The sequence below is a fragment of the Streptopelia decaocto genome (genome assembly GCF_964273445.1).
Source record: "Streptopelia decaocto genome assembly, chromosome: 2".
In the NCBI taxonomy this organism is placed as follows: domain Eukaryota; kingdom Metazoa; phylum Chordata; class Aves; order Columbiformes; family Columbidae; genus Streptopelia; species Streptopelia decaocto.
Window position 1 is genome coordinate 70,458,766 of NC_138655.1, and position 12,854 is coordinate 70,471,619.

A 12,854-nucleotide genomic window follows, 5' to 3' on the forward strand; every position below is an offset into this window, starting at 1 on the left:
CTAGTGCAAGCTAGCATTCCCGTTTGGGTTGGGGAGCATGAAGCAGGGTACGGTCTCCTCTCCTGGTTTCACAGCACCAGCTTTAGGTATTTGAATTTAAATGCAAAAAAACCAGAAATGCCTCACTGAAAACAGGAAAAACTCCTTGCACACAAATGGTGAGAAAGAAATCATGTTATAATTAATACATTCATAGTTTATCAATCCCTACTTTTTGTAAAACCTGTAGGAACAGCATAAACCTGTGCTTTCCTCCACCAGCAGGCAGGGACCCCAACCACAACTCTGCTCCCTTGGGCTTGCAGAGGGAAGACACCATAACCTGTGTCTGTCTTTCTACAGCACCTCGGCTTCGCTGCCTCTCCAGGTCTGCTCAAGCCCTGCCTGCATGTGCACTGATGAGCTTCATGTACATGTGGGGAACAGGAGGATGCCAGCCCACATTCTCTTCTTTCTCTTCTTTCTCCTCTCCTTCTCTTCTCCTTCCCTTCTTCTCTTCTCTTCTCTTCTCTTCTCTTCTCTTCTCTTCTCTTCTCTTCTCTTCTCTTCTCTTCTCTTCTCTTCTCTTCTCTTCTCTTCTCTTCTCTTCTCTTCTCTTCTCTTCTCTTCTCTTCTCTTCTCTTCTCTTCTCTTCTCACCAATACCATCAGTGGCTCCAGTCCTGAATATGGGAGGTGGTGCAGGGAGAGCAGGAGGGCAACAAGTAGCACTGACAGATGGAAAATTGGTCCTTATACTTCATTACAAAGCAGCAAGAAGAGTTTCTGTCTTTTCTCGTTCCACCTGTGTAAACATGCAGTTATTAGCTGCTTTGGCCTTCCCAAGGGGCGTGTGCTACTCCTTCTGTGCTCCTCGGGGCTCTCTGTAGAAGAACAGGGAAGCAGAAACCCTCCACAGCAGCACAGAGAAATGTCAATATTCCCATAAGCTCACTAAGATTGTCCCTCGCTGTCATCAGCCTATGAATATTGTACAGTTTTTTTGTTGACACATATGTACAAACACGGCATTTGTGAAAGGTTAATAATGAATACTGTGCTAATACATGCACGTCCTATGACATAGATTTTAAATTCTTGAATAGTCTATGTTTTTTAATATTTTAAAGCAGTAGCAATCAGAGGCTTAAAGCAGGTCACAGCCTCATGGTAATAAGTATTTTAAGAGTTTACAATCCACTGCTCCAGTTTCCTCATTTCACCTATGAGAACATGACTGATAGAAATGTATACACATGCACATTTGCAAAAAAACCCAGATAGACAGGGCTAAGATGTAATTTAAAATAATGCAAGCATATCTGGATATGGAACCTAACTCTGAAGACATTTGAAGAATTTTATTTTTGACACATTCTTATGTCACACAATAATCACCTTCACAGAATAACAGTCAGCACCTTCTAATTATCCTACACAATTGACCTTACCCCTCTCCTCCTCCTTTGAAGTCCTTAATTTTCCCTGCTTCTGCATCAGGATAGAGCACTTTGTGTGGCACCCTAGCAATCACTGGCACAAATAGCTGTGGAAGTATCTAACCCTGACATGGGAATAATCAAACACTATTTCTAAACTGTATTTTACTATGCTTTATGGGCATATATTCAATACGAGTAATTAATAATGAACTCCCCAGCAGTCATGTACTTTGTGCAAGTGTTCATGTCCGTGCTGGCTCATGAATGTCTTTATTTTATGCACAATTTCTCCTTCTCTAATGAACTAGGTTTTGGATACTTTCAGGCTGAAAGATTACTACAAAAAGGCAGAAATACTTGTAATGTGCTCCTACCAGTTGGAAACAGTACATTGTTTTCAAGGCTTGTTCATGAAGTTTGAGTAGTTAAATCATGTAATATCCACAATGGCTTTAAAGACCCCTGGGACCACTTCCCAAGTACTTATTCTTTGCTTAGTAGTTAAGGATGTGCATTTTTCATGGTTCAGTTGCTTGTTTTATACAGGGTCTGCACAGCCTGAGGTGTCACATTTCATGGGAATTTCACAAAGCATAAAAAAAAAATTACCCAAAACCTGAAGATTCATTTTCATGGAGACAGAAAGTAACCCAAAGCCTTCCAGCCTCCATCAGCTTTAAAAACAAGGGAAATCCATAATTTTATGGTAGTGTTATTGCTGAATTCCATGTAGACCATGAGAACCCCATATCCTCCTCATGAGCAGTCCCAACATGAAAGGTCATTTCATATAATGCACAGAGCAAGAACGGCTCCGTTTATTTGTAGATGTGTAAATTACTATAGGGTGGCTAAACTTTTGAACTCAAATTTGTTTCAGTGCCAATTCCCATCCCAGATGGGGAGGACTTGTACTGTATTCTGTATGTTAGGACCATCTGCCTCTGCTTCCAGATGGATCACGGATCAGAATCACAGCCAGGGACAAGGGAGGGAGAGGATAAGGGAGGAAAGAGAGGGCAGGGCTTCCTCCACAAACTAAGGGAACACTTAAGGTTTGGTAGGAAACTCAGGGTAACACGTGCGTAGATTGAGTCTGACAAATATTTTAAAATATGCGGATCAGAAATGAAGAAAGGAAATGCTAAAAGCAAAGAGAGGATAATTAAAAGGATGTTTTCCCTCTTTTTAAACTGCATGGTTTCTAAGGTCAAGCTCTTCCAACTACCCTTGTACCAGTAAACAAATATATTTAGTCTTAAACATATATTTGCAGAAGTGAAAGAGGATTCAGCTACCGAGCCAAGGAGGTTTAGTGCTTATATTGCTAATCACGGAGATAATAAAATGTGCCCTCTTTTCTGGTACAATGAAGAGCATTGTAATCTCATTATTTCTAATCTAAAGAGTTCATGAACCAGGATGCCAAATCCATTTGTATTTTTTCACTCCATGGCTTTTCAAGACACAAAGAGAGGCACCTCTTGAGGTTTTTGCACACACGTAGCAGAAAGAGGTACTGAGCCATCAGGTATAGGTCTGATAGGTCTGATTTTTCTGGGACTGTTACTTTTGATATGAACTACAACAAATGGCACGTATAAAGCTCACTGATGGAAAGCTGGTTGTGCAGCTGCTTTCCAAAAGGGAGATACCATGTCTGCCTCACAGTGACACCATACCTAAGCTCAGCAGTGCTGCTCATTAACAGGTCTCATTAGCACAGGTACACTAGTTTGCTACTAATTTGCTAACACAGCTGTGGTTTGTTAGGTTTGGTGGGTTTTGCTTGGGTTTTTTTTTGGTGGTGGTGAACCTAGGTTGTATTTCCATATGGAGCTGCCCCACACTATGTGGGCATAACAGCTTCCAGGTAGAGTTGCCATCTGTTGGTGTGGTTTCATGCGACTGCAGTCTGATGTCCAGCATAAAATGAATTATACAAATGTTCATATTCCTACAGGACAACTGTCCAACTCTGATATGCTTTCTAGTGGACTCAGCAGAAAGATCAAAAAATGAATTCACAAGGTAATTGAGGCAGCAAGCCCCTCTCAGAAGAAACACTCGTAAGTAACCAAGCTTTAGGCACTCAATTTCTCTTTAAAGCACAGGCTCTTACTACAGCTACTTCAAGATCAACTGAGAAGTTTACATAATTTTAAAGGACTGCACATAAGAAGTCAACTTGAATATGTAGAGACATGCAAAAACTTCACAATCACATACAGATACCTGCACACCGAAGGTTAAGAGAAGAAAGTCAGTAAAGTTTTCATACTTGGCTTCAGGGAAAGAAAGAAATCCAAAAGTAATCCTAATCGTGCACTGTCTGTTCCTATTTACTTGGGGATGAGACACTTTTCTACAGCTGGAAAACTTTAAACATGAGTTCTCCAGTTCACACTGAAACAGGAATAATACAAAGGTATGCACGATACACAGTATTAGCTCAATTTTCACTACTGAACTTACATTACTACCATCTGTTTTACTGCTGTGTTACCAAGCCAGCAAGAGATGTCCATTTAGGACAGACATAGCCTCTCAAAGACATTATTTCTCGTTGTCAGATATTCACACAAACCCTGCTGATATGCTACAATGCTTCACATACATTTACTGTAGAGCATGCTTCCACATGCTAAACACCTGGTAATACCTAACCTTTAACATAAAAGGTCAAAGCATCTATCAGAGTGAGGAAGGAAAATTCAAGAGCACTGGAAGCATTTGCGTCCTTGTAATAATGAGAGGTCTTTTTGACAAAAAACAGCCAGCCGATTACTGGAAATGGATCATCCCCCTGTTACAGAGCACACTTATAAACCCCAAGCATTCCTAGTAGCAGTTGGCTCGATGCAGAAATGTCACCGTCTCACTGATAACTTCACCTCTGGCTTTCAGAATGAGCGGGTTATCAGCAGCAGCTTCCACCACACACTTGCAAAACCTCATCCTCACCTTCAACTTCCTTTAGCTCCTTGACAGTGTCCTGGTGACAGACAGTAACCAGATGGTCTTTTACCATCCAGCACTGAGTCGTTTCAGGAATTTAATCTGATTTCCCAGAATATGCAGCACAGCCCTTCAGTCTAAAGTTGGCATGCAGGTGGGATCGCATGCCTCTGGCTTTATAAATAGGCCTAACCGTTGGTGGCTTTGGTGTACGTCTGTGATTGAGGAGTCTGCCTGTTCCTTTAGAAAAACTGACCCCCTGGCCTCGGCATTCGTCAGCAATTCTGATCAACTCTGGTCATTCCTCTGCATGTTCAACGACCCTGTCAAACAGCCTGGTATCTCCTAATTCCAACAGCAGAATTGCTGTCTGCTTTACAATCAGTAGCTCTTACTGCAATTCCTTTTCACTTTTTGTTGTTGTCAGCTACATACAACATATTAGTACAGAGTATGTTGGATCCCACACCCAGGACCATCTTCCGTGCTTGCTCTGATGTCTGGAGAGACCAACAGAACTTTATCACTTTATCAGAAGTGTGGTGGGCCTGGGATAAGAAAAACCAAAACTGGTTCTACTGCAAACTAGTTTTTCTGTCCAGATTGTTGAATGATGTATATATAGATTTTTAAGTTTTGGACATACATACCCTATCTTTAATTTTAGATTACGGTAATGGGTTTGGTTTTTTAGGGCATGAGAGAATGACTTAAAGCAGAAATATTGCCTGCAATCATAAATCTTAGCTTCCTTCCACGCACTTGTTTTCCTATGTTTCTTCTTCTTTAAAAACAAAACAAACAATCAAGAATAAAAAAACCCAACAAACACCACAAAGCAAAAACACTAAGAACACCAAACAAAAATTAAAATCATCACCCATCTAGACTTTAAATCCAGATTCTTATTCCCATGTAAGCACACAGCTCTCACTAAATCAGAGGACTGCATTCAAAGAGAGAATTTGTTTCAAACCCGGTCTAGTACAACCACAGACTGATGGTCTCATTTTAAACTCAGATTTAGTTCTTTGACATTTTGTGCTGTAGGAAGGTCAAGGCCTCTTCCTGCTCTGACTGGACATCTGGCTTGTGCTTTCAGACCATAAGAACAAACTCAAGCTTTCATTTAATTATGGACACCACTAAATACTGATTTGAATCCACAAGCAGGCAATTAGGGAGTCTTGTACACAAATTTGCTCTGCAAAAAAGGCTGGATGACATTTTGACAACCTCCTCATTGGATGTGACAGACAGATGAGACAGGATCTCACCAGGTAGAACTTCTTACATCATGGTGTCAGCAAACTGATTCCTGAACCCCTGTACTTCTTTTATTCAGTATATTTTTGAAACAACTAAGCCTTGGCCTACACAAGCTGCTTTTCTTTCTCACCTTCCCAATAACACTAGATAAATTAACAGAAAGCAAAAAGGCTGACATTAACTCTATCAATTATTTAATTAGTCTGTGCTCAGCCATCCCATTTCATGTGTAGCTTGCTCATTCTGTGCAAGGGATAGAAGATTTCAAAATTATATTCAAAGCATCTTCAAAATTACAATAAAGCTTATATTAATCCTATCAATTGTCGATGTTTTAACACCTCTTTCACCAATTACCATTTATTTTTTTTTTATATTTAGGCAACACCCACCATACTATGATCTTGTAACTGGGACAGAAACTTTTAATTTCAGAGCTATGAGTAAAGTTCATAATTCTTATGGATAATTGTCAGCAAAGGGCGGGGGGGGGGGTGGGGCGGCAGGGAAGGAAGGAGGAAAAAACCCCTCAAAACACAGAGTTTATTTACATCTCCATAGTAATTAAATGCAATGTTGAAGTTTAAATTTAGTATTGAGAAAAAAAGCTGTTTTCTACACTAGAACTAGTCTTTCCACAGAGCAACTCTTGAGAGAAGCTCTGGCTACTATTGGTTTAGGGCCTATACACTGTACTGTGACAAAAGGGAACACTTTGGGAAAGATACTGTCAAACAACCCTAATTCAGGGGACACAAACAGAAATAAAGTCACTCCTTAGCATAAAGGATTTCTCAATATTTTATGTAAAAAACACACATCTTCACTTACCCATTAAAGAAACTAAAACTTTTGTGACTCATATTTAGTCATTTTTTTGGCAGCTTGGTCTGGCTTGAACCAAGTCAAAACCACTAAGCAGAAATTCACAACCAGGAAATATTAGAGTGAAACAGCACAGACCTTTAGAAAAAGGAAAGCAATATCCTCAAGAAATAACTTGTACCTGGGAACTCACTGAACCACCTACAACCCTTACGTATACATATACTTCCTACCTATTTTCTCTCCTAGGTCCAAAGCTGTTTGTTGAAGAATGCAGGCAAACAAAGTCAAAGGAAAGACTTGAAAACTGCTCAGTCAAGACAGGCAGACTGGCATGGGTGAGACCTGGGGGGTGGAAGAGGCAAAGCTGTACCCAAGGCTGCCCTTTACTGTCACAAGCCCTGCAAACTGGGTTAGGATCACAGGAAAACAGTGAATTACAGCAAAGGTACTAGACAAATGCAACCAGAATATGGAACTAAGGAGAAGCCACATCTCTTTATGATTCAGGTTAATGCAATGTAAATAAGGAGGATCTGTTTCACTCCAAAATGATCTGCAGGACAAGGACATCACAGCAGAAAGGCACAAAAATTCTAGACAAAGACAACTTACTTTTTTAATCTCCATAACTTAACACTGAGTTTAAAGTTTATGGGACCACCTCAGTGCTAACTATGATGTATCTTCAGTGAAATTTATTAACCTATTCATCAGTACTCCGAGTTGAGTAAAATGCAGCACTGCAATAATACACACAACTGTCACAAAAAAATCCAATTAATCGCTACGGTAATCCAAAAATAATAGACCAGAAAAACACTCTTACATGACGTATTTAATGGTTCTTTTCAGCACCCTCCTCAATGTATTTGAATAAGATTGTCTGGCCACACTGTACTTCCAAACCTATCTTTATCTCATTGCACATGCAGACCTATTCAGAAAGTACATGCTGGCTCCTGGAACTGCAAACCAGCTGACATAATCTTGGAGCTGTAACAAGCTTTGAACTTCCTGAAAGACAATCAAGACAAATTTAATTTCTGAAATAAAACTCACATCACACAGCAAAATCATATTGTTGTAACAGATGCTAGGATACACTACCCAGAGGGAAACTTCAGCTTCTTGCACCAGCAAAAATATGGAGTTTTGAGGGACGGGGGAAAGACCTGATTTCAGAAGACACCAATCCCTAAAAGCATCTTCTTGAAATAAAGTTTTTAGCTCTATGGCTTACTTCCATATGGTTAGTTTGTGGTGGTGGTGGTTTGTTTGTTTTAGATTTATTTTGAACAAGCTATGACCACTTGTTAATAACAATGCAATAAGATGAGTTTGCAGTTTCCTTGTTATGTTGCCATGGACGCCGGCACTAAGGCTCTGTTTGATCATTCATTGAATTCGGTGGAAAGTCTCTAACTGAGACCATGGACCCACCAAGCTCTTAAACATGGCACAATCAGAGAAGCCACACCAAGAAAGAGACCACTGTGATCTCCCAGAATTCTGGATGCTTTAGGGTATATCCTAGTAACAAGAAAAAAACAATCAATGTGGAAGGAATTCTTCTCAATCGATAGCTGGACGATATAAAATGAGATCTCAGTAAGATGAAGGCACGTGTAGTAGTGTGGTGACTCAGATGGGACTAACTTGGTGTCTGCAGATCACTCTGTCAACTGTGCAGCTCAGTGCTCTGGACCTTGTCTGACACTGGAGAAGAACTGCAGGAATATGTACAGTTTGGATTATGAGGCCACTTGGATACTCAGGTAGTGTTAAACACCTATCATCAGGCTTCCTTATTTTGACTTTTCGATATCTGGCTGCAAAACCCAGTTGAAGGGCAATATCATCCAGCCATGCTAGATGAATGCTGAGCTGATAAAGGAGTAAACCCCTAGACTGAAGGCCAGCCTGTCCTATACAGCACCTTTATTTTGCTTCTAGTCTGAATTTTCTGAAAGCATCTATGGCCAGTGTCCTCCCAGAAAATTTTTTCCACTGTAAAGATGATCAGTTTTCTTTCACATATTTGTGTGTCTTTGTCTAGTTTCATTGTGGTTAATCATCTTTTACTTTTGAGTATTTAGAAGCTACTATTTAAGTACATTTATATCACTGTACAACTACTGACATACAACATAATTTGTGGTACTGGTTTGGTTTCTTAGACACTCCCAAAAGCTGGCATTTGTACAGTCTAATCTTCAAGTTCTTTAAACGAAGCCACACTTAGTATTTGCATCCTTGCTTTCCATAACTTAACATTTCAGATTCTTACAAAATTCTCCTTATTTTTCTATTTGTTTTACACCACAATTTGCAGCTTGAGTTTTGGCAGCTGAGTACATCAAAGAGACATTTTAAAGACAGCTATATACGTCAGTCTAAGAAAATTCAAATGAGCAACCACCACAGCTATGCATTCATTAGCACTCTCTATTTATTATGAGATCATCCAACAGCACAGATCCCTTGGTGTGACTGTTTTCCCCTCACTCGTAACCCCTCGAAATACTGAAGGAACTCTCCCAGTTTGCAGCCTTGGTCCCTGGTTAGATGAAAAACACACGCATTCATTTGGGCCACAATACAGTAAATCAGCTTTCTGAAGGCATGTAGACGATGTTCTTAGGGGCATAGTCTAGTGCTAGGTTATGGTTGAACTCAACGATTCTGAGGGTGTCTTCCAACTAAAATAATTCCATGATTCTATGACAATCCAGTAACACACCTTTTCCACATCGCTCTCCAAACCCTACCTTCGCACATTATCTTTAAAGTGCAAAGAACAGAACGTAAACCTCTGATTACCTGTTCAACTCAAAAATATCAGATAGCTAAAAATTGTTTCCAGCCAACAGACCTTATGATATGACTATCTCACTGTTTATTCCATAGCTACTAATCTCACTCCAAGAAGTTATTTTGCTCTTTGCCCTTTGACATTTACAATTATCCAGTCAAAGCTTTAAAATGCCTTTTCTTTCTTAGAACTACAGATTTTCAGTATAATCTACAAGAAAAGCTGGACAATGGAGAGACTATCAATATTTGAATTTTCCAGTTCATCCTGCAGTAAGCATCAATCTCCCCTTAATTTTCCTGTATAACATGAAATAATTAGGACCAAACTGAGAAACGTGTTCCAAGACAACACAGCAAGTTGCAGCAGATCTGTGAGAGCTTCAAAGCAATAAAAACAACTTTTGGGTGCATTTCCTTTACCTCTCAGGATGTAGTTCTGATAGTTCTGGTCGGCCTCTGCTCCCACTTTGATTAAGCAAGTCAGACCTTCAGCGACCACAAATTCATGAACCAAGTCCTTGTCATCCTGCCACAGGAGAAAGGAAAAGCTGCATTAGAATTTTGAAAGATGAAGAGACAGGCTATATAATAATGTAAATCCAAATGCAAGCCTGCAGCAGTAACTTTATGTTCCAGATGATGTAAGCAAGTTGATACGAAAGTTGTTATACAGAAGACCAGAAGCAGAATTCTGAATTTTAAAATCAGAATTAAATATACTGATGCAAAGTAAGGAAAAACGAGCTTTTACCTTAAGTCAACTACAGAAGATTAACATCCATAAAACATGACCTTTGATTTTTTTCATTAAGGGCTTGCAGACATTCTACCTGATATTAAAATCTCATGATATCACATAAACAGACATCCATAAAGTGTCAGTATCAACAAGAGAAGGACATCTACATGCCTTAGCATAATTGCAGTTTCAGTATTTGAAGTGCATACAACAAAACTTTGAGAATGGGTGTTTATCACAATGTAATGTTATATTCATTATCTTAATGTAATATTAATTCACAATATTTAGACTGAGAAGGCTTGGTGTTGAATATAAGAACAACAGTAGATAAAATTCTCACTTTGTCATGGAAAATACAGCAAATATAAGAGAAAATACTCCTTAGAATTTCACAGAATCACAGAATGGTTGGGGTTGGAAATGACCTCTGGAGATCATCTAATCCAACACACCTGCTAAAGCAGGTTCACGCAGAAAAGATCACGCAGGAATGTGTCCAGACGGGTCTTAAATGTCTCCAGAGGAGGAGACTCCACAACTCTCTGGGCAGCCTGTTCCAGTGCTCTGGCACCCTCAAAGTAAAAAGGTTTCTCCTCGTGTTTAGAAGGAAGTTCCTGTGATTCAGTGTTTGCCTGCTGCTCCTCATCCTGTTGTTAGGCACCACTTTTATTTTTAACCATCAGTCATCTACTCAGTGCAGCAGAATGACCCTCTATCACATACCAGGGAGAAGACGGCTTTGCTGGGTGCTACATGCATCATAGGATGCCAGTGGACTATGAAGCACCGTATCTAAAGCCTGCCTTCTCCTCTTACAGAAGGCTCATGTAGATAAACAAAAGGCTACAAAAAACTCAGCTAAACAGCACTTAATGAATTAGCCATACAAACTAGGCACAAAACCAATTTAAAATATTAAGACAAGTGTGGACAAAAACATCATAATCACTGAGTCTCTTCTTTTTATTATTTTTAGTATATGTTTTCATATACAACAGTGTATTAGTTAGAAATTTCAGCTTCCCAATAACACAGCCCTGAGAAAACAAGATCCAGAGAGTGGATAGTTTTGTTGTTGAGAGTGATTTCTCAATTCACTGCACTTAAAAAGTGCCAAAGGAAATAAAATAATCAAGTCCCTTTTAGTGCGACCATGAACTTATTGCAAAGTTCTTTCACACTGACAGATTATTTCTTACGAACTTCCTTCTTTCACAAGATCTAAGTTACATAATTCTGAAAACTGACCAAATGGCTCATTTAAAATTGTAAGGTGATCTAGCAATTTGTAAGAAATGTAGATATGAGAAAAATCTGTTTAATGTTTCAGGAAAGGTCAAAATTTTTAGAACAATTCAAATATATATTTTACAGTCATGTAAAATTTGTCACATGATAAAAGTGATTTATCCGTTGAAAACTACATAAAGAGGAAGCACACAATCATTCCCCACATCTTTACAAAAGTATACTGTAAAACCCCAAAATATGTAAAATAAAATCCACCACTCCACATACTTGAGCTAAAAATTTTATTTCTTAGTCTCAATGTTTTATTTTTTTAAGGGTGTTACTTTTTTTCTTTAGATAGCTAAAAGTCTTGTCAATGTTTCAAGAAGAACTAGGAAGTTTACAAACTCCCATGTCAGACCAGGGCACTACAGATACGAGCACCTAATTTTATGAAGATGACAAATTTTCCTTATCCATTTGCCATACTCACAAGACAGTGGGATTACTAGTAGAGGAAGAGGACACTGATAATCTACCTCTACGGACAGCACTAATTACATCCTGGTTTCTTCTGTTGTACGTAATGGCATTTTTGGGGTGCATGAGATCCCCTTCCACTGTAGCCTACCAGGGATTTCCCTTTGCTATTACAGAAGAGAAAAATGAAGACTGTGGGAACAGCAGTTCCAGCTAAAGGGCCTTGGACAGATTATACAGAAGTATGTTTTTATGAGTCTAAGAAGTGATAACTCAGGCCAGTGAGAATGGTATCTCGGGTTGGAAAACCACCCCCATATGTATGACGCGTGAATGTTTTTGGGTCTGGTCTGTGAATGAGTGGGAATGTAACTGAAACAAACATGAGTGTGGTATGTTTTTAACAACAATTATTGAAAAAACACCTTATGTAACATCTTAGTCCAGGCCCGTATCTGTAAATCCTATAAATTGTCAAGGGCTAAGAAAGGCCTCAGCCTAGCTTAGCTCTCTGCTCTGTTTGGCTCAGCACTCATTCCTCAGCAAGATCTTTGTGTGTGTGTCATTTCTAATCATCACAGAAGACGGCTGTTTACATTGAGCAGCTAAGGACCTTACAACAGGGGACCTTTGCTGGCAGAGGCCAAGCCACCAACCTAAAGAGCATGTCCCGATGCACAGGACAGGTACCGAGGAAGGGGCATCGTTGGCCAGGGCACATAGACCCCCAGCTCTCCCATCTTGAGCAGTGGTCTCTTGCAAAGCCCTTCCCAAGCGTCGTCATGGAGAGGATTGTACACTTAATTCTGAAGCAATTTATCTCAAGTTATTTTGTGTGGCAAGTGACGCCAAAATTCAAAAGGTGAACTTCCGAGAACAACATTTTACAACAATAAGAGTCCTAGAAAAATAAGAAAAGGACACAAGATAAAACACTTGCTGATGTTCAAAGCCATATCTCAAATTTGTCCCCTCAGACTTAAGTGACTTGATTTAAAATCAAGCAAATACGAATACATACATACATGAATAAATATGCATGCATAGAATACACAGATCCAAGTCTCAGTGGATGGCAAGCAACATTCAAGCTAAACTCGTATGATGGGGAGC

At 39.5% G+C, this 12,854-nt stretch overlaps 1 protein-coding gene across 2 annotated transcripts in view; it reads right to left on the reverse strand.

Moving 5' to 3' along the window:
• The window catches only part of FHOD3 (formin homology 2 domain containing 3), a 384,646-nt gene that overhangs the window by 184,620 nt on the left and 187,172 nt on the right, over positions 1-12,854 (reverse strand). For both annotated transcript variants that reach the window (XM_082045688.1, XM_082045687.1), the window contains exon 5: positions 9,710-9,815. In XM_082045688.1, the coding sequence (XP_081901814.1) occupies positions 9,710-9,815 (106 nt within the window). The remainder of the gene's footprint in view (positions 1-9,709; positions 9,816-12,854) is intronic.